A 23,939-nucleotide genomic window follows, 5' to 3' on the forward strand; every position below is an offset into this window, starting at 1 on the left:
AGTTGCTGTTGCTATCTGCAGAATGGCCCAATAAGCCACCAGCATGTATTTGACAATTTGGGGGTTTCCTGGTTCTGAGAGGAGTCATTTCTTGTCCCTCTGCCTTCCCTAAGCTTCCTCCCTTACATTTTCCTATACCACAGAGCTCTTAAAACTGTAGATGATTTGTCCGCTCAGACCTTTTGTGAGGTTCATGGAGATACTTTCTTGGAAATCTTATCCACTGCTTTTGATTTTACTATATAATCTACTCTAATTATATGAAGGGTTTCAAAACCTATGCCACTGCCATATGCCCAGAATTCTCTCCTGTTTGACAATTTAAGCTATGTTCAAATATCACTTTAATAAAAATATAAAATTTAATTTTAATAAAAGATAAATACAGAGCATATCATATGGATGAGTCCTCTTTCCATGATAATGATTTTAATTAGTACCTGAGTAAAAATTAAAAACAAATATCCAAATCTCACTGTTAACAATTTACATTATGATATATGCACTGATTTTTAAAACTGCATGAACTCAGTAGCAATAAGCACCCTCATTACCCAGATTTGGTTTCTAAATATCATTCTGAGAGTTCTCTGGAGAAAGGCTGGTTCCAGGTCACAGACAGGAAAAATACAATATAAGCCAAAAGCATCTTATAAGACCAGAAAATAAGGAAATAATCAAAAGAAAAGTATGAAAACATTGCAAAATGACACTAGAGACAAGCTAAAAGAGCTCCCAATGGCTAAAGTAAGAACAATTAGCAGCAAAAGAAATAATGCATTAGTGGATTATGACTAGAATTTCCAGACAAAACAGATTATCAGATAAATTTTCAGGTACACAGTAAGTAAATTTTTTTTAGTATAAGAATGCATTGTTGTAACACCTGGGATGCCAATTTCTATATATCATTTATACATTGATACATATTATAATACTATGATAACTACATAGTAAAATGCATAATTAGGAATTGATCATTCTCAACAACTCCTTTCATTTCTCCTACATAAGTTTTAATCTAAAACTTCTTCCAGGAGTTAATGATGAATCTTTGATACATGATTTTATATAAATATATCACACATAAGGATTATGAAGGAAATGTCTAAGAAATAATCAGATAATCAATTCTCACAAATATTACATTAATAATATTTACTTCAGCCTTATTTATATAAAATATACCATAAGATTGTGCAAAGTCATACAGTTTAAATTAACCGAAGTGTCAATACTCTTCTAACAGTTGACATTTCAAGCTCAGTTTTTGCCTTCATAAAATTTACAGCTTAAAATTTGTGAAATGGCAGGTGTTTCTTGGCAAAATAGCAGAAATAAAATTCTCTGAGCATTCCCTTACCTTCTAAACTCTTAAAACATCTAAGTCAAAAAATTATGTGTAGATTAAATCTGAAAATTATTTAATTTCAAATGATAGTGGGATTTTTTTTACCATGTTAAATGCAGGCCATTCTTGAAAGTATGAGTTCCAGGAAAATTTTTACAGATATAGAGCAGCAATAACCTTGGAATTTTATCTTTTTCTATGGACTGAATATGTGTGTCTCTCCAAAATTCATGTTGAAAATCTTCAATCCCCAATGTAATAGTATTAGGAGATTAGGCCTTTATAAGATAATGTGATCAGTTGGAGCCCTATGAATGGAATCTGTGCCCTTATAATAAGATAATAAGAAATATGAGGGAGAGGATCGATCCCCCCACACCCTGTGAGGAAACAGGGAAAAAAAATGGCTATTTTCAAACCAAGCAGAATGTCCTCACTAGACACCAAATTTGGTAGAAACTTGATCTTGAATTTCACAGCTATAGAACTTTAAGAAAGAAATTTCTTTTGTTTAAGCCATTCAATCTATGATATTCTGTTATAGCAACCCAAACCAAGGCAACCTTCTTAGGTCAAAAGAAAAGAGTTGTCTTTAGAGTCATGAAGAGCATATCTCTTTGAAGACCAATTTTAGGTCTTAGGTTCAAAAATATTTCCATTGAAAACAAACTGTAATACCACATGTGAACAACTTTTGACATTTGTTCTAAAATGATACTTTGTGAATTCGCTAATCAAAACTGTTCTTATTGCCACAGTCACAATAAAGTTTAAGAACCTCTCCAAGAGTTTGAAACAAAATATTTTTAATCAGAATTTCTCTATCTAAAAACAACTTTTAAAAAAGAATTTTTCCAAAAATAGAGTCATTTCATTCATTTGCTTGCTGGGTGCTTATGATTAAAGAGTCTGCATACAATTTTCTTCTCCTCTCTCTCCTTCCCAAACATTAAACCACCCTGGGAGAAAACCCATAAAAACACACTGATAAAAACACCTGCTGTCTTTCAGCACAGCATGCTACTATTACAAGAGGGATAGTCTCCCTGTTTACCCTGTGATAAATGAGGAGACTGCACTTACCGAGCTGGGGCTGGAGTGTCGCCTAACTTTAGGTGATTCTTTGCCAGCAGAGGAGGCCTTAAAGTTAATGCAGGCATTGTTCTCAGAATGTACCCTCTTTACTTGATTAGTTGGTTTCTCAAATGGGTCAAAAGTGCTCTGTGTCCTCTGAACCCTGACTTTTTTATCCTCAGGAATTGTGTCCAGGTGTTTGATCACTGAATCCATCCCCTGACAGTTCCGTGTAGACATCTTTGTGACACATATCTGGAAAATAAAAGAAATTAAATTCAGAATTCTCCACTGAAACTTTAATATCACTAAACATGCTGCACTATCATCTAGAAAGTGTGCCGATTTATACTCCAGGAAATATCCAAAAAGCCCAAATTCTAAAAGCCACAGTAAACCTTTCATCACAATACAAAATATTTCTCACAATCATTCTTTTTATGCTTACTTAGAGCTTCCATTTTTAAAAATTATCTCTAAATCAAGAAGTTATGATATAGACTACTAGCCCTACATGGTCCTTGAACTCTGCATTATGCTTTATCCAAGTGGATATTTCTGAATATTAAGAGGGTAGTAACTTGACTTAATTTAAAAAAAAAAAAAGGTTGGGTTGAATCAGACAGGCACTTTAACCAACTGACCATCATCTACAGGCTTAAAGGGGGGAAGGCACTATTTTTTGCTTAAAAATATTATGTTTGAATATATATACATATATATGTATATATAAAATCTGTCCCCAACATGATTTCAGCTACAAACTAGAATAGAGCTAATGATTAGAGATGCTAAAGAATTGAGGATAATTGTGGGTTTTTCTTTTTAAGTCCAAAGCTAACAGATATATAGAAATAACACTATCAATGAAAAACACTTAACACCACTCATTTCAAGATTTTGTTTTTATTATTCCACTAGATCTCTACGTCCTTCCCAATATCTTCATTCTCTTCATACTCAGCCTACTCTACTCTCATTTTAGTCTAACTTTTGCTTCTGTTTTTTACTTTGTTCTAACCCTTTAATTCTCCTTAACCCCTGGAGATTCTGATGTCTTTAAGAAAGAAATGTGCAGTCTCTAACTTGTCTGCAAACCTAAGAGTTATTGTTTATCTTAAATGTTCCCCAAAGGCTAGTGTGCTTGGTCTCTAGGCCATGGCATTACTAAGAGGTAGTGGAAGGAAGCCAGATAAGGGGGTGCAAGCCCTTGAAGGAGGCATTGGGACCTCCGTCCTTTCTCCAACAGGCTCCAGCTTCCCGATCACCATGAACTGAGTAGCTCTGCCCTTTTGTTTGCTGCCCAATATGCTGTTCTGTTCCATCACTGGCCCAAAGTTACAAAACCAAATGACCACGTCCTGAAGCTCTGTAACCGTGAGCCAAAAATAAGTGTTTCCTGCTTTTAAGTTGTTTATTTTATATATTTTGTCACATCAACAGCAAGATAACAGACTAGGTAACTTTATTATTCTCTTAATAGAAAAGATTACTGTAAATGAAATTGCTCTTAGAATCTTTTTCTTAATGTGAAAAGTTTCCATATCCTTATATGCTATCAAATGAAGAAAGCCAGAAGAAATTTAAGAAAAGCCCACATCATTCATGTAAAAATTACAAGTTTCTCAGAATAAAGTGTAATGGTTGATTTCTTATGAGGAATAAATTTGTCTATGTATATGGATGTGTACAGACACAGAGACACATACAGATACAGTCAGAGACATTAATATTTTGGGGTGTATCAGCATGTAAGCATAGAAAGAAACACACTAAGCTTAACTTCATATACCTCCAGACATATGGAATTGCATGATAAAGGATGAGATCAGTAATTTTCATACACTCCTACATTGTCTGAATTATATAATAAATGTGCCAATTTATGTAATTTTTTAAACCAGTAAAGTAGAAAAGTATGTATAATCAAACTAACTTCTTTTATGTTTTGATATTATTTTTTTAAATTAAATATTAAGTGTCAATTCTTGTGACAGGATTGTGTCTCTACTACTAAGCACAGGTTCAATTATAAGTAAAGTGTGAAGAATAATATCATGCATTTCAGTATACCACAAAACTGCTAAAGTTGTTTTTTTAAAGACTGAAGGTAGAATCTCCTACTCATGATCAAACCCTAGCAATTTATCATAAGTGCATTAAAAGCACTCAATATTTTTAAGGGCTTATATTCTTTTTAAAGTAGTGAAGAAAAGATTGTCACATTACTGAAGCACTCAATTACACCTGGGCCCAAAAGATCAAAAGTCAATAAACTTAAACATAATAAATACAAAGAAAAATATGTAAAGGCACATCAAAATCAACTTTGTAGTAACAATGCATATACAAAAGAAGAAAGTTCTCAAAATGATGATCTTGACTTCTGCCTTAAGATACTGGGGAACGAAGAGCAAATGAAACCTAAAATAAGTGGAAGATTAAAACAAATAAATAAATATTAGAGTGAAAATAAATAGAAAACAGAAAACCAATATACCCAAAAGCTGAAGATAAAAATTTGATAACTCTCTAGCCAAACTGATAAAACAAAAAAGTAGAAAATATATATTGCCAATATTAGAAATGGGAGAGATAGAAACACTAAAAATTCTACAGATACTATACTATGAACAATGTTATACCAATAAATTCAGCAACACAGACAAAATTAAACAAATGTCCTGAAAGACAAAAGCTACCAGTATTCCCTCAAAAAGAAACAGATAAATTGAATAGACCATATCTATTAAAGATATTATATTTTGAGCCAAAATCATAAACAATTTCCAGGATTCAATGGCACCACTGATAAAGTAATATTTAAGGAAAAAAATAAAACTAATTCTTTCAAAATTTCTCCAAAATATTGAAGAGGAAGGACTACTTCCCAATTCCTTATTTGACGTCAGCATCATACCAATACAAAAATCAGACAAAAAATATTATAAGGAAACTGCAGGCTCAATCTCTCTCATGAACATGTAGACACAAAATTTTACTGGTCCACTTTTAACAAAGTGAATCCAATAATATATCTAAACGATATTAAATCATGACAATCTAGTATTAATTTCAAGGATGCAAGGTCGACTTAAGATTAAAAATGCATAATGTTGCATCTCTAAAATGGTACTCAATGGCACTCATTTCTAGGTATCCTTCTTATTATTTAATTCTCAACTCTTAACTATAGACTGCATTTATTGACTTGTATCCAATACAGTATGGCAGAAATCATGAGATACTACTTCAGAGAAAATATTATATAAAAGACAATAGATTCTGCATTGTTTTTCTACCTCCTTTTCCCTCATTCTCAATTCCTCTCCCTTATATCACTATTTCGGGGGGAGGGGGGGACAGCCTATCTTGAAGCAGCCCTGTGGAGAGGCAGATACAGAAGGACTGAGGCCTTAAAACAACCAAATAAGTAGAGCCTTCAAGTGCAAATGCAATTTCAGTTTTTGTTTAACTGGAACGTCACCTATAACACAGAGAGATGGAAGCACACAGCTAAGGAACACCTGGATTCAAAACCCACAAAAACTGTGAGATTAAAAAAGTGTTGGTTGCTTTGAAATTTTAAATTATGGGATAATTTCTTATGTAACAAAATTTTTTTAAATCATATGATCATCTCGATATCTTAGAGAAAAGAAAGCATTTGACAAATTCAACACCCATTCATGACACTCTGAATGAGACTTCCTCAACCTGATAAAGGGCATCTAAAATTTTCAAACTAACATCATATATAATGATGGGAGACTGACCACTTTTCACCCCAAAACAGAAGCAACTCAAGTATGTCCACTCACAACACTTTGATTCAACATTGCATTATAAGTTCTAGATGATAAGACAAGAAAAATAAATAAAAGCTATTCACATTGAAAAGAAAGAAAGAAAACTGAATGTTCAAAGAACATATGTATGCAAAAAATCTAATGAAATCTATAAATGCAAAAGCCACTTAGTCAAATGAGTGATTTTTATCAAGGGTGAAAAAGATAAAATCAATATATAAAAATATATAAATATATAAAAAATCACTCATATTTCTAGAAATTAGGAAAAAAATCAGAATTTCAAATACCATTTACAACAGCATCAAACACTATAAAATAAACTTAACAAACAAACAAAAAAAGAACCCTGTACAAACCTGTAACAGAAACTATAAAATATGTCAGAGGAAAGTAAAAGCTAAGGCAGGCTTATAGGAGAGTGAGGGAGGCAGGACACAAATAAAGGAGACTAATTCAGGGGTCTTGACATTTATTGTAACATTTTCAAGAGAAATCTAATCTCTGTGCTTCAACCAAAAAATATTAGTACTTATTGCTTTTATTTATTACATAAAATATTAGTAGCCTATTTATATATCTGTACAAATACATATAAATAATCATATGAAAAAGATATTAGTGGGATTTGAAATAGAAAAAGTGATATGTTTGAATTCCATTGCTATCCCCAAAATTTAGCACCAGGAAGCACAGATGCCACCATCTCTTAGTTCTGCCAAGGAGAATATGGAGCTTTCTAACCTTATATGCTATTTTTTATTCAAGGTCTTTGAAGCATATTAGTAAATTATACTTCTTCAGATAAAAACTGTATTTTTCCTCACTTAAAATACATAGGTAAAGTTTAACTTTGTAGCATATGTACACCAGTGCAGCCACAGAACAAAAACATTAGCACAGGAAAAATGACAAATGTCACTTCCACTGGACTGCAGAGGAAGGGAGGGTAATTAGGGCCCCCTTAAAGCTAAAGGAATGAACTTTATTCTTAACAAGTTCATGAAATCATATAAATCTCTCATTTGCTGCCCTTCATGCTACCAACTCTAGCAAACCTAAGCTGCTAAGAGCCACAGCCAAGTAACATGATGCATGGCATTTTGGGTTGAAAGGTGACGCCAGCTAGCCATTGAGATGATATGATCATGTTAAGATTTACATTCATATGGATTTTGGACTCCTGCTGTCCACCTAGGTCTGCTACGACTCCTGGAGAGTTCCCATTGGTTGGGGAAGTGCGGTAGGAGGGATTTCCGGAGGAGAAACTTCCTCTTAGGATCCGGGAGAATGCTGCGTGCATTGATTGGCATTCTTCCTGGGGGTAAAAGGGGCATTGGCGGCAGTTTCAAAAAATAAAGTTTGTTCCTGCTTGAGTGGCTCGTGATTTTGTGCCTAGCCAGACTGCGGCACTAAGCCTCCCAAGGTTATCTGCTGTCTTTGAGAGAATGAGGCACTCCATTTGGAAATTCTGTCTATACAATTTAAGCCAGAGAAACTACTACAGAATCTACTGCAAGTTAAGCCTTATCTCTATCTATATATGTTCTGAGTCAGATAGCCTTATTTAAAGGATCTGAGTATGGCACAATGGATAAGGGTAAAGATCAACTATTTACTTATAGAAAACCAGCTTTCCAAAGTATTCTATTACTAGGACAGATGAGGGGCAGCTTTTTCCTAATGTTTAGGGGTGGGGGGAATACATTTAAATAGCTAAACCTAAAATATTTCCCAGGAACATTTTGAAGCCATTCCACATTTACCATATTCACCAAGTAGTAGCAAATGATAACAATAAATATAGAAAATAATCAACATACATTTCTTAGAAACTGTATGATTTTATAGATACATGCCTAGGGTGGTGATTTCACTTACTACATTGACAAACATTTCTTGCTAATTAATTCCTAGGTCATATGTTAATTTTAAACTATATCAGTATCCTGCAGTAGTTTTCAGAGTACCATATTATTCAGGCACTCCACCAGAACACATGTGAGGCTCAAATTCTTCTCACATATGGTATACATATGTATACCAGCACAAGCAAGGATGCTGCCCCTTTTCCAACAGTCCTTTGCTCAGTGTCTGGCCCACAGTAAAGCTCAATTAAACAGACTAATAAATTAATAAATCATATTCAAGAATATTCACTTAAATAAGTGATCTTCACACTTTCTTGCTAAAAGAGCTAATACATTTATTTACAAAAGCCATTATCAAAACAATGCCATCTTGACAAATTAAACATATTATTCATTAAATGCTATCAACAAAATATTCTTTAACTGCAAACTCATTGTGATAGTCATAATTCTAAAATGACACCCAATAGCCCTTGCCTTTGAATAATTCCCCTTCTTTTGGATGTGATTATAATGAGACAGTTCATGATTATAAATTTTGCTACATGGCAAATGGGAGATTAAGTGGATGGGCATGACATAACCAGTGAGCCCTTTAAAATCAGACCATTTTCTCCAACTAATGGCAGAAGAGAATGTGAGAGGGATGTGATCTGGCTAGCCTGGAGAAAAGCAAAAGTTCATGCTATAAACCAAACTGCCTGCAGGGCCTACATGGTATGGACTAGTGTCTGCCTGAGAGCTAAGAGGAAAATGGGGATCACTGTCTTGCATACACAAGAAAATTAATTCTTGATCTTATAAAAGTATCCCAAACCTTAGATAAGAACCACAAGCCCAGATACCACCCCAATTTAAGCCTAAGATCTTGGGAAAAGAAAACAACCACAGCATGACCAGATTTCTAAGCTATGGAAGCTGTGAAATAATAAACCAGTGTATTGTGGAACTTCATTACACAGCAATAGAAAACTAATAGACTTTTTGTGGAAATTGCTTGAAGCACGTTGACATTTGAGTAATGTTTTAAAGGAACAAAATACTACTTTCCAAATTTTATATACTATATCAGATCCAGAGAAAATAAGTGATGAGTCTCATGACTACTGTCAATGTATGACCATATATTGAGAGTCTGTGGCATCACATAACTCCATCAGTACTATAAAGCTCATGAACAAATGTGTCACATAAGTTTATATACAGTTTAAGCTGTTCTGCACTTCAGTTGAGTCTGTGTGAATAAAATCGGTATCAGCACTGGCTTTGTTCATGCATCTTCATCCAGGAAAGTAATCTATACTTGAATTTTCCACATTAGGGCAAAGTAACTATTCTGGAAAAGATTCAGCTTTCCAATATTTGGGACGAGCTACTTAAATGTGATCTAGCCATCTCTGTTAACTGCAAACACAACAGGAAAGCATCCTTGTTGGCCTCCAAGCTTATAGGGCAATTAGTTCCTGTAAACCCAAGTAAAGCAAGGAGAGAGACGACTTAGAGAAAGACCCAGGTGAGGTAAAGTAAGAACAGTGTTCATTCCTCCCCAAAAGTTTGCAATTCCTGGCAAATCTTAGATTAAAACTATTGAAGCTCATGAAGAGAAGGGTGAGCAGCCTAGATCCAGCAGGAAAGAGGACCCTGGAGAGCAGATTACACACTGGTGCTACTCCCCAGTGCCAGTGTCTTTATGTGAATCCTTCTATGAACCTGTAAGCAACTTAAATAAATTCTTCTACTCCACAAACAGAATTTCTTTCCACAAAAAAAAAATGCTTATGGTCAGTGCACAAGAATGTATTGGTTAAAGATAAAACATCATGTATTATGAAAATTCAGGAAGAGAAGCACATAGGTCCAATTGGAGAAACATCAGTGGGTAACCCCTAGGGACTCAAAAAGTCAGATTTTTCCAGTCAACAGATACTAATCCTCTTGTCTATTACTAAATTTCAGGTGCAATCCTAGTGCCCAGATTTGGGCCTGTGTTCCAATTCTCCACTAAGGAAAAGAAGGGATCCTTCCAAGGTAATGGCTTCCAGCTGAGAAACATCCAGGTGTCACCAAAAAAATCAAGATACTTTCAAAAACTCAGGAGCAATGCTAGCAGGACTGAGGAGTATGTCTGAAGGGACTTTTACTGACCAAACTGTTATTGTTTATTTGAGGACCAAAAGAAAAAAAATATGGCTCAATGGAATGAGTTACCCTAAGACTAGGAGTTCATTATGATTTCTAAAGAGAAAAGTTACTATAAAGAGCAAATGGCGGGCTGGGGATGTGGCTCAACTGGTAGCGTGCTCGCCTGGAGTGCGTGCGGCCCAGGTTCGATCTTCAGCACCACATACAAACAAAGATGTTGTGTCCGCCGAGAACTAAAAAATAAATATTAAAAATAAAATTCTCTTCTCTCTCTCTATCTTTAAAAAAAAGAGCAAATGGCAGTTATAATATGAAAAAAAAGGTGAACAAATAAGATAAGGTTGGCTTTACTACAGAGAATGCTGTGTAGTCAAGTAGTGTGGAACAAAGTAGGAACTGTATGGAGAATAGGAATGGCTGCTCAAGGCAGGTGGGGAAGGACTACACAGTAGGGGTGTGGAAAGAAGAGCAACTCAGCATGCTCCAGTGATAAAGACCTGGTCAACAAACAGAACTCCATGCTAAATGGAGGGAAATATTTACTCAGCAACATTTTTGAAAATACACATCTTGCAAAGAAAACTTATGGGAAAGCAATACAGGAGCCATTTTTAAAAAAAAATGTGTTAACTTTTAATAACATATGTGAAACTTAACCCTGAAAAAATGAAACTGAGCTGGAATGCCCACTCAAATCTGATAACACAAACATATCTCAACATCACAAAGCTACCTTACCTTAGCTATCTATGCTAAGCCCCAGGCCAACATCATTCTAAATGGAGAAAAAATTGAAGGCATTCCCTCTAAAAACTGGAACAAGATAGGGATACCCTCTTTCACCACTTCTATTTAACATAGTTTTTGAAAACACTGGCCAGAGCAATTAGACAAAAGAAATTAAAGGGATACATATAGGAAAAGAAGAACTCAAATTGGCACTATTTGCTGATGATATGACTCTATACCTAGAAGACCCTAAAAGTTCTACCAGAAAACTTCTAGAACTAATAAATGAATTCAGCAAAGTAGCAGGATATAAAATCAACACCCATAAATCAAAGGCATTTCTGCTTATCAGTGACAAATCCTCAGAAAGGAAAACTACCCCATTTACAATAGCCTCAAAAAAAATAATAAAATAAAATACTTGGGAATCAACTTAATAAATCACTAATTTGGAAAAGCAACCAAGACCCCAATGGTCAACAACTCAGACCTCAGATCCTGTAACCTGAGCTGTTCCGAGAAGGTGCTGTTTTACCTGTGACTCACAATCCCAAGACATTAAAAAAAAAAAAAAAAAAAAAAAGGACTACTGAACTCTCTAGAAGGAATCTAAATGAGTGGATCTAAAATCCAGGAAGGTAAAGAAATAATAATGAGATCAATTCAACCCACAGTACTAGTGTTTTAAAGTACAGGAAGTATTAAATGTAGTGATATAATTTGCAGTAATCATATTTGTGCATGTATTCTTTGTTTAAAGTATCTGAAATATACTCAAATAATCTTATTATGTGGAATTAAAGGGGTTTGATTAAGTCTCTAACCAGTGTTTAAATCAAAAGAGAGAAATTGGTGATCAAAATTAATTTTATTAGCTACATATATTTTTAAGGCAATAGCTACAAGACTACAAGCAATAGCTGTTTCAGGCACAAGACCCCAGATGTTCCATATACTCTCACTGTCCTTTACACATGCCTTGTCAGTGGTCTCAGCCTGAAATGACTTCCGCCCACACCAAGCGATGACTTGTCTCAAAAATAACTTTACCCAGGTGCCCTTACTGATTTCATCTTACCCAAGGCTTTGCTAAACAAAAGTCCTCAGTGACTATGCATTTAGGCTGCTTCAGTATTTTGCATACCTTACATTGTAACTCTTCCCTTTAACAATAATTTCAACAACCTGATTATCTCCTCCATGGGGAAAGACTGCATCTTATATTCAGTTTATATCTCCCAAGAGCACCTTTCCTTCAAATCTTCTTTCAAAAGTCTAGTAAAGGTTTGTTGACTAATTCATGGGAAAGGAAGAACTTCTATAGGTTAAAAGCTGTTTTCTCAAACCATAGCTTTCCAAAGAAAATGCCTCTGGTACCTTTTCTGCCCAAGGCCCACTGCAGTAAATAGCTATCATGAGCCCCATGTGAAAACAAGACATTCCAATATTAATGGGAATTGAGAATGTTTTCTATGACTGCATTCTTGCACACTTAACTTATTCCATTTAGAAACTGAAGTGACAAGAATCACATAAGCAGGGATGTCTCACGGTACTTGAAAACACATTAAAAAAGAAAGAAATCATCACAGATGCCAAAATAAACTTGTTACTTTTTTTCAAGTAAACTCAATGCCACTTAAAATTGCAATCCAGGTGAGTGATGCAACCACACCCATGCGTTCATCTCAATCAATTCATTTGGTCCACTCACTGTTAACAGAGGTTTGTTCTTTTACTGGCAGACTCTAAACTCAGGAAAAACTGTTAGAAATTCAAACAGCACTAGAAGCTCCCAAAGTCACAGTTTGACCTAAAATTTTAGCTTAGAGCCATGTAAACCCCAGCAACTGTCTATTGAAGGCATAGCAGTGGATGTGAAAGAGCACAACTTAATTCAGTAAGGTTGGCATTCATTTCAGAAAGAAAATTCATTCGGGCTGAAAATTGTCCCCTTGAATCAACCATTTTCTGATGACTGGCTTTTTTTTAAAGGGCTCTACTTCTTCACTCCACACTCTTAGTTGAAGGCAGGCACTAGAAAAGAATTGGTTTAAAAGACTCCAAGTTGACCCACAGCAAATATGCATCATGCATCAAGAAGTAGCTACATCATCGTCTTCTGACATTGGTGAAAAAGAATATATATCACATGTCCAACACAAAACCAAAGTAGGCAAAAATCTTGACAATCTCTTGTGTTTGTTTTCTCCCCTTGCCCATTTCCCTGTGAGGGAGTGAGTGCTTTCTCCTCTCAGTAACTTCTCTCAAAATCTGCTCCCTAGGGAAAAAACACCATCATTCATTTACAAGTTAAGTACCTAAGTCGGAGTCTTGCCTCTCCCTGAATTCTTTGAACATTATGGAAGAAAAGCTTCCTGCCTTGTGAAAGTGATTTCTGCTCCCATCCATCATCAGGAGATAGATGAACCCAAATACTCTAGGGTAAAAAGGAAGAGGAGGAACTCCTAATGCCACTGGAATCATCTGTGACACCTGTCTTCAACTACAGCTAACCTGTAGGATCTAAAAGCATGCTGTCCTCTAATTGTGGGGTGTGGTCTTCTCTTTTCCCCTCAACAGTGTGTGTGTGGGAGTGGGGAGGTGGGTAGAGATCGAAGTGTGAACAGCCACATAGAGAAAAGACAACCAGTAGAATGTGTTATTTACATGTATATGGAGGAGATATATGTAAGAGTGTCTTTACTTTACAGCTATGTTTTATCAGAACCGAGCTCCTGCCCGAGATCACCTACAGATCATCATTTCTTATACATAAGTCAGAACTAAGTCACTTGTAACAAGCCTCCTAAACCCTCTGGGCCTCATTCTTCTCATCTGTTAAATGATACAGCTGAAGGAAGCAGCTCTTTTGATCTTTCATAGCTTTAATGTTCAACCATGAACTCTGGGTGGCAGTTTACAGAGACATATGATTAAAATAGATACCTAGATAAGACAAGGAATGTAAATTTATTTTTTGTGCTTTCTCTTACATGGCACTTTCCCTTAGGATTTTAGGGTTTTAGAAAAAAAATGGAGGTGATGCTTAGAAGGATGGAGATGCTCTCTTGGTGTTTCCAGTCTTCTCTAATTTTCCTTAATTATGAAATTCTGGCTTTTTTTTCCCTCACTGACAGCATCCAGGGCATTTGGGCTGAGGAAGTACTTCTGTGAAACGTGGTGCAACAATACATGTTGCAGGACCTGGGAAGCCCTGGTGCTATTAAATGCCAGTCCTGCCCCTACATCACTGTAACCAAAGCAATGAAAAAAGCCCTCACTGCAAACTACATCATTTTCAGAATGTACCTCATGATCTGTCATAAATACTCTACTGTCATCTATTTTCATATAAGCTGCTGTGGAATTTGCTTTAATATGTTTGGTTTATTTTGTTGGAATGGCAGGAGGTCTATTTGGTTTTATGCTCTTTCTCGTGTATTAATTTTATTTTCATGACCCAACTGTAAACACCTTGAGCACATAAAATATAATTTCCCTTTCTTTAGTGTCCCCAAAGCACTAAAGAATGGCAGTGAAATGGGTCTTCTGTTAATATTTACTCAACGAAGGGTTAGTCTCCTAATTATACATCTTCCCCTTTAGTTAAAAATAGCCCCTTAGAAAATTAGTCCTAAGAAACTACGTTAAAATGAGGTAATTTCCAAGTTGAGATCTTTTCCAGTCAATGAAACCAGCTATTTCCACTCACCAGGATTCAATGTCTAATAATGTGGTTTCACTTTAAAATGCTTATTTCTCTACTGAATGATTTTTTTGGGGTCTGATCTAATTTCATTTGACTCCTTGAATTCATCAACTAATGGATATGGTAGAATGGAAAACTCTTGAGACACTGTATTCTTTTATGCTGCTTCAATGACTATAGTGTTGTTACAACCTTTACTGGGCTTCAGTGCTTACCATCAACAGACTGAATAACTGTTTCCCTAACTGTGTTATAAAATATTTAGATGGGGGGCTGGGGATGTGGCTCAAGCGGTAGCGCACTCGCCTGGCATGCGTGCGGCCCGGGTTCGATCCTCAGCACCACATACAAACAAAGATGTTGTGTCCGCCGAGAACTAAAAAATAAATATTAAAAATTCTCTCTCTCTCTCTCTCTCTCTCTCTCTCTCTCTCTCCTCTCTCACTCTCTCTTTAAAAAAATAAATAAATAAAAAATAAAATATTTAGATGGTCTTCCCAGCAGCTTAAGCTTGGACAAATGTCACTAAAATAATTTTATTTAGCTACTTTATCTTTTGCTCTAATTATATGCTTGAGATTAGGTATATTAAATATAGTTTTGCTTACAGCTTCATATATAGATGATTTATTTATTGACCTCTAGGTTCTTCATTTCAACCGAATCATAATGATGCATTTAACATAAGATTTATTGAACATTCATAGGAAGGATAGAAGTACCACCCCTATTATTAATTGAGGCCTATATAGGTTTTCAGCACATTGTTATCTTTGGGCATCAAAATTTCATCTGGGGTATTCTTTGACACCTTGCTGCTTACAAACCAGTAGCCCTGGCATCACCTTGCATGTGAAGCACATCATGGTCCTACTGAGCTGGTGTCTAGATTTTTAACTAGATCTCTAGTTAACATATTCACACATTAAAGCTTGAGACATGGTATTTAATCACGTAAGGATACACTCTGCTGTTATGGTCAAATAAGAGATAAAAATTGCAAGAGAAGAAAACTCCTTCAGAGACCAAATTTGTTGCAGTTTCCAGATACAATAAGAGTGATAATGTGTCACTGTTCATTGGGTGACATTTTTTTGTCCAAACTTCCCAAAAATATTAAGTCTTAATATAATTTTAAACTCTGAAATGTTTTCTGACATCATTACACAATATAGGTATGAATACAAATAGCAATGGAAGTAGAGTGAGGAGTAAAGAAAGAAAATACCTGTAGCATAAGAACATATAGAATATTACTTCCTACATGGAAATGTATGGATCATATGTAAATATATTTATAACACATGAGCTCTATTTTCCATTGGCAGCCATATCTATTTTTTTAAAATATCACAACATTTTTCTAAGGAAAACTAAACCCAAAACCTTGCTTCACTTTCTATTTATCGGGGCTTATTTGGTTGCTTTGGGGAAAAAAATAATAAAAGGAAATCACTATGGAACGAGAAAAAAATATTTAAAGGAACTTAGACTTTTAAGAGTACCATGAGTCCTAAAACAAGTCCTTCCTTGGGGGAAAAAAAAAATTAAAAGCCCTCCAGATTGGACAGAGCACATGAACTCCTACTCTAACTCTGTGGAAAGCTGGGTGAGACATCTTTCAGATACTGTTTCCACCAAAAACTTATTGAATATCACAAAAGATTAAGACAGAAAGAAGGTGGCATGTAAATTTTTAACTCCCACTTGATATGTACAATTATATACTAATTCATTGTGGGGGGCAAGAATGTAGCATTTATATCCTGTGGTCAAATCAGTATCCAGTTCTGGGAGGTGAACTATAAGAATTAACATGACTATCCCCCACCACCACCACATTTTTTAGGGTACATGAAATGGAATTTACACCGACAGCAAAGGAGAGAATGTCCTAAGGTTCTACAAAGCAAAAGTCTATGCCAACCTACAAAATTCCCACAGCTATAGGGGGGAAATGGAATACCCATTCTTGACACAATAGACGGACCAAGCTACCCAAGTAGCTCACATTGCATGGCTGATTAGTTTCTTCATCAAGACACGATTCCCTTAAAGCTCTAATTCTAGAAAAGAGTCTATTCCTGCTCATAGGGACTTTCTCCCCTCTCCTAGTTTAAATATAGCTCTTCTTTTTGTCTTTGGTCCTACCTAAGAAGAGGAAATCAGAGTGTATTTAAAAAAACAAAAAAACTATATGATGCAGAATTATAAAATACCCTGTCAAGGGAAACTGACCAATGTTATCTACAGCAATTGGAAAACTAAGAATGTCAGAATTATTCATAACTAATAAACAGAACAGGCTGAACTGAAAATCAATAATGTGGGCCAAGACAGTTTCTACCTGTACACGCAAGCTTAGTTTACCAGGTATTTTTAAACATCATAAGGACTGCAGAAGCTGTCATTTGGCTCAAGGGCTGTGCAAAGGACAGTCTCAGGCACCATTTGAACCTGTTTTGTTTCACTTCTGATTTCCACTGAACTTCCCCTGCCTTGTTTATACTAAAGCAGGCCGTTTTTCCGTTATGTATCTACCTTTCAAATATCTGTAGCTTACTCTTCTGTCCCTGATGCATGATAAGGCATCCAGAAAGTGCAACAACATTAAAAAATAAAAATCAAAAATAATATATTACTAGAGGCATGACTGATCCGTTAGGACCTGGATTTTTTTCCCCTGGTAACCATATGAACAGCATTTAAAAATAAAGATTATAAATATTTTTAAATTTCTTCCCTGAAGGAGAAATAAAAATTGTGTACTATCATCTTATTCTGAAATAGATGGCTATATAAAAAATACAATTTATGTCTCTTCACCTATAATAACCACATTTTTAATAAAATTTAAATTTATTTTAGTGCCTGGATAACAACTTAGTGACTAGTGTCAAGAGCGATGTTATAAAGTTTAAAAGTTTGAAATAAAGCTAGATATAAACCTGACCAAAGAATTCACGAAAATATAGGGCATCACTCAATATAGGATTGACTTTTGAAGCTCTTAACATTTTCACAGAATCATATATGGGTCACTAACCACACAGAGCTTATGAAGAGAGACACAGGGAACAATGAGCCTTTGAAAAGAAAATGGAAGTATCTTTCAATGTAGCTCTAACAATTGGTCCATCTACTGTGAAGAGCTAAAATTTCAGCAATAATAAATTTGACAGAAATCCATTAATAATAAGGTCCTAACTGATTTCATGAAGACTGATTCTGTAAACCTTTCCTACAACTGAAAAAAGTCAATAGTGACTTCTAACTGAGATGTCCAAGGTGAATAGAGCAGAGCAGCTGGATGCACATATCCTGCTGCTTGTCTGCCACCTGAAACAAACCCCAGTGCTTCCAGAAGCATTTTACTGTCAACTTTGTGTTTTTAGCTAGATCTCATTTAGCTGAAGAAAAAGCTGGTGGAACAAACATGTTATCAACTGGGCAGAAAAGTCTATTGAATACACACCTTTCTAAAGCCTGCCAGATGATAAATAGAAACCTAGAGCATTCTGTTACAACCTCCTTTTATCCACTCAAACCAAAAACATTAAGAGACAATCACATGTGCTCTATAATCAAACAAACTGGGCAAGATATAATGCAGTTGATGAAAGAGATGTACACTGAGATGTACACTTCTAGATGAAATGACAATGATGATGGTGGTAGCTAACTTTTTAGCTCTTATTATATAATGGTTCCTGGGAAAACTATGTTAAAAACTAGTTTCTCAATCTCTACAACAACCCCATGAGGGGTTTATAGCATTATCTCAACTTTAAAGATAATTAAATTGAAGCACACATGAATTAAGTAACCTGTGTAAGCCCACACAGAAAGCAAACACAGCAGATGAGATTTATTGCAGGACTCAGACTACAAAGCTCAAGCTTTTGACCACTGTGTTGGCTCCCGAGACTTGTGTTCTGAGAGAAATAAATAAAGGAAGGACCTGACCTACAATACTTCTCTCCATTCTTGCTTATCTCTCCTGATGCAAAAGAAAAGCACTTTTAAAGTTGCACAAAATAACTTGTCTGTGGTTTAAGGTTTTCTGGCCTATCCTTCCATCCTCCCTGCAAATCTACCACCAAACTAAACATGCATTTAATTAATCTAATTCTGAATCAGCCTCATATCACAAAGTCAGGTCATGACAGAAAACAGTAATACTCATTAAGAAAAATTGGGCTAATTGGAAAAGATAGGATGACTCAGTTATTAGGTATGGCCATGTTGAATTTTCCTCCTCTATGTTTGGCCACCTGGACTGGGAATTAAATGCAGAGAGACACATGAACTCCTGACTGACCCAGCCTACAAATTGTCAAATCAGTTGATAAGAAATAAATGGACAGCTTTGGGACCAGACCTTAGCTTTCAAAAAAGGATCATCTAGCAGATAAGCCATCTGGATTTAAGAAAAGCAGTATGGAGAAGAAATCTAAGATAGAGAAAACAATGTTGATGAAGGTCAGCTTACCTCATCCAATGAAACTCTGCTTAATGTGGCATCAAGCCTACACTCATTCTCTCTAATTCAGAGGATTTCTGGGGGTTTCTGGTTGAGTGTCCACTGAAAACAGGAGTGGGGAGGAAAAGACAGCCTGGAATGGATCTAAGGAGACTGAGCAGGGTTTCCATCAGTCTTTGCTACAGAGTTAGAATGAATAAGGGACTAGAAGCACAGTAAGTGAAATCTGAATGTTAATGATGGCAAAAACCACAGTCCACCTTCCCATTGAGGATTTCAGCAGACTGTTGCTATCCACAAAGAATGGACATGAAAATCTCAGCAGCCCAGTTATCATGCTCAATCAGCGGGAGATATAAAGAATCTAAATACACTTTCCTCTACATTTCTATTCTTAATTCCTTGGCCCTTCCCCACAGGCTATTATTTTTAGTATCTCTAAATTATTTACTTAGCTGTCCATATGTGGAACTTAATTTAGTGACATCATGTAAGGGGAAAAAAACACTTATCTTTTCCATATAAAAATCAACACATACTCTTAAAAGGAATGAAATTCTGACATGTGCTATAACATAAATAAATCCTGAAAACATGCTAAATGAAATAAGCTGGACACCAAAGGCCAGATACCATATGATTCTATTTGATATAACACAAGGTTACAGAGTAGGCAGACTCACAGACACAGGAAGTAGAGGAAAGACTACCAGGGAACATGAGTAGGGGTGGAAAGAACAGTGAGCTATTTAATGGCTGCAGATGATGAAAAAGTGCTGGAAACAGATAGTGGCGCTGACTGCAAAATAGTGAATGTACTTCACGCACTGAGTTATAAACTTAAAAATTGGTAAAATACTAAATATTTTAATACTTTAATGGGATTTTTTATATAGTTGTAGATGGACAGCATGCCTTTATTTATTTATGCGGTGCTGAGGATGGAACCCAGTGCCTCACACATGCTAGGCAAGTGCTCTTGCACTAAGCTTCAGCCAATTGTAAAAATCAAAGCTTATAGTATCTCTTTCACGATTACCAAAATGGAAACACATAAACACACATAGAACTTGCCACAGAGTTTCTCACTGAAATATTTTTAAAACAAATAGATTTTAAGTTCCTTGAGGACAGGTAATAATGCATCTGTTAAATTCATTATTATGATACACTAAATTCTCGGTGAATGTTTGTTTAATATATAAATGTTTAAAAGAAAATAGAGGCTGGGCTGGGGTTGTAGCTCAGTGGTAGACTGCTTATATAGCTTATGTGAGGCACTGGGTTCAATCCTCAGCACCACATAAAAAATAAATAAATAAAATAAAGGTATTGTGTCCATCTACAACTAAAAATATGTATTTTTTTAAAAGTCCACAACTATAAAAAATAAAAAAGAAAGTAGAGGAAGAGTTCTCCTAAATAGGAAATATTTTAAAAGCATTAAGTTTACTATCCATGAGAAAGTATTCTAGAGCATAGTTCAGGGAAAATGCCAATACTCTGTATCCAAGCTCTGTGTACTTTTTCTGTGGTTTCCTCAGAGCATGACTTACCATGCCTTACATACAGTAGGGAATTAATAAATGTTGGCACAAAGAGGGGAAAATGTGATATAAAATCAGTGTCATATTACTACTCTATTATTCTGCTTTTAAAAAACTACTTTTTTAGATGTGTAATTCCTTCTGTCACAGGATGGAAAAATAAACCTCACAGTTTACACAAAGTGAAGGTAAAAAATAGCTAGAACATATCACTCTGAGAAAAAGAAACAGCAAACACAGGGCACATTGTCTTCTAAATAGAAAAGTTCTATCTTTTCTTAAGAACAGATTATACTTCATCTTACTTTTTTAGAAAATAGTAATTTTTTTTTTTAAGAAAATTTCAGGGGCTGGAGTTGTGGCTCAGTGGTAGAACGCTTGCCTGGCATGTGTCAGGCCCTGGGTTCAATCCTCAGCACTGCATATAAATAAATAAAAATAAATAAGATAACAGATCCATAGACAACTAAAAAATATCTTTAAAAAATAAAAGAAAATTTCAACTCTTTGGAGGAAAATCCAAATATTCACTTTCAAAATTCCATGTCCAACCTTCACAGTAAATAGTTGAGTGATAATAGAAATACATTTAAGAATGCCTCCTCCAGAAATCATTTTTTTATTTGTTGTGAATCATAACATGTTATCAATATTTCCTTCAGCCTATCAAGTGATCTGGTATTTTCTTAAATTTACTTCTGACACAAAATTATACAGAACTGGCTGACAACCAACATGCAAGTTACTGATGATATTGAAAATATTCACATTTTACGTGAATTACTAAATTAAGGTATGTATACATAAGCAGACTATTTTAAAAGCAAGAAAAAAAAGAAAGAAAGAAAATCAAATACTAACATCCCTAATATTCACCATCTATACAGTAGATGAATCCACATAAACTCATCAGGACCATATAATATATTAATCTCACTCTGAACAACATTAAAACATGTCCTTCAACTTCAACCCCCTGCCCCTACCACTACCAAAAATTGTGTGTCAATTCACAAAGGAAACAGAAATTCAACCTCTGTAGATGTCAAGATTTACATCTCAATCTCATGATTTTTATCTTCTTATGAACAGGTAAGCATCATTTTAGAGTAGCCGTCTGTCTGCTGCCCTGGTTTTTTCGTGCATGCGGGGGCTCTCCATTAGCCTCCAAAATGCCAACAGTCCACTATAAGAGGAGCACTTCAAGCAGACTGCATGAAGGATTATCACTTCCGCGCATGAAAGCATACCACTACAGGTGTAATGATGCAAAATACTAGCACTCTGACCTCTGCTCAGCAGCACACACTTAAAGCAGGTGTATTTCTGTGCTCCAAGGAGAGAGGGGGTGGAATGAGCAAGAAGGAAGACCCAGATTCCCAATATTTTAGAGATATTTATCCCATTCAGATCCAGTCCAGCTAAATTCATGGACATCAGTTTACCAAAGAAAAAAGTGGTCTTCTGTTCTTCACTCACTTGACTCAGAGGGCATTTAGTCAAGCAAAGTCAGGTAAAACAATCCATAAGATTTCATTAAGCTATATCAAATAGGACTAGTTTCAGAAGAAATAGGACTCATCTATGGCAAAGAAGCAGTCCTTGAACCTTTTCCTCATCTTATCACTGCCACTGGTGTTTACAAACTACAAGCAATAGCCTCAGGAGCCTCCGGAGACTCTCATGAGTAACCTCCTGTCGAATGCCTAATTTAAATACCCCTTTATCAATCTGGTGATGGTTTTGGCAGTTAAATAGAAGGGAGTGAGTAAAATGACATGCATAAAATGAATCCTTTTCAAGTTGTAAATGAGTGAGTCAGGATTCAGACTTGCCGAGATGCTCCAAATTAAAACCCTTGCTATCATTTTAAGCATGCTCCGTCTTACCGTTTTGCTGTTGTCTGTCTCAAGCTTGATTCACCTGGAACTCTTTAACATGTCTCTAGCAATATGTTTGCACCAGGCCAGCCTTATACAGCAACTGAATTCACATCTTTCTGCACTAGCAAGCTGAAATGGTACGGCCGTACTACAACCAAGACAGGGGGAAGCATAAGCACAGGAAAAAAAAAAAAAAAAAACAGAAATCACCCAAGAGAAGCTAATCTCAGTAGAATAACACCAATAATGGTTTCAGAAGAGGACAAAGGACATGCTAACTTTCAGTATCAATAGCTTTAACAGTTCAATTTTTTTCCCCAAAAAAATCTAATTTTTTTTCATCCAAACACGATGGACTTGCCTGTGGAGTTCCCAGGAAGACAGAGTAACCGGGCTCTGCAGCAGCATTGCAGCCAAAGTAACCGTGCATATGCTGTCCAGGCAATTCACAACACCGGCTCTTCAGAAAGATATTGATTTGCAATGCAGGGCTGCTTCAAAAGAATACAGAATGGGAGCCAAACAGCTAATGGTGATTGCATAGGAGGAAAAACATTTAATCAAGGGGATGCACCTCATCATGCTCAATTCAATTTTTTAAAAGCACTGGAGAAAGCCAATAAGTGTCCTGAGTGACAACCCCATTAAACAATAATCTGAGGTCCTACAGAAGCCAAGTTTAGGTTACCATTATTAATGCTGCAAAAGCTGAGAAAAAAATGGTTTAACGTGTCTATGTGCATACATTTGTCATATGTAAATGGGACATAATGAGAACTCTAAAATAACCATGCACCAAATACATAAGGTTAAAAAAAAAATGCACAGGTGTAACATTCAAAGAACCAAAGTGACAAAATGCATAGTTATGAGCCTTCAGAATTTTTGATGGGTATAGAGCTCATACCACTCACAAAGATAAAATACCAACACAAACCAAATCTCACAATTCTTAGGCAAATTGTGCCAAGTCATGCCACAAGGTGCTGGGTGGCACAGGAAGGATGCCAAACTACCACTCTTTTAGCGACCCCTACAGGGGAGTGATTGATCTACAGTTATCCTGTTTAAAGGATTTCCTGTCCTGGGAAACAACTAGAGAATTCGTACCTTAGATTAAGACACAACAGTGCAACTGACAAATACCCTAAGTAAGAAATTGAAAAGTCATGCATAAAAATCTGACCTCATACATTTTCACTTATTTAAGAAATTAAGGTATAAGAGGAGGTAACTACTCTGTCAATATGAGTGGTCAATAATTCCATAACTCAGGGGATTTGGGTACACACCAAAGATCAGAAAGCTGGGGGAAAGCACTTTCCCTTCACATCCTAA

The 23,939-nt window shown here is 35.6% G+C and overlaps 1 protein-coding gene across 2 annotated transcripts in view; it reads right to left on the bottom strand.

Annotated features, from left to right (window-relative positions):
- CDK14 (cyclin dependent kinase 14) overlaps positions 1 to 23,939 on the bottom strand; it is a 600,063-nt gene that overhangs the window by 453,256 nt on the left and 122,868 nt on the right. For both annotated transcript variants that reach the window (XR_014021222.1, XM_081287662.1), the window contains exon 3: positions 2,435 to 2,680. Coding sequence is in view for 1 of the 2 variants with exons in the window: in XM_081287662.1 (XP_081143788.1) it covers positions 2,435 to 2,680 (246 nt within the window). In the remaining variant the exon portion in view is untranslated. The remainder of the gene's footprint in view (positions 1 to 2,434; positions 2,681 to 23,939) is intronic.

This window comes from Spermophilus citellus (assembly GCF_964194105.1).
Source record: "Spermophilus citellus genome assembly, chromosome: 3".
Classification (NCBI taxonomy): Eukaryota; Metazoa; Chordata; class Mammalia; order Rodentia; family Sciuridae; genus Spermophilus; species Spermophilus citellus.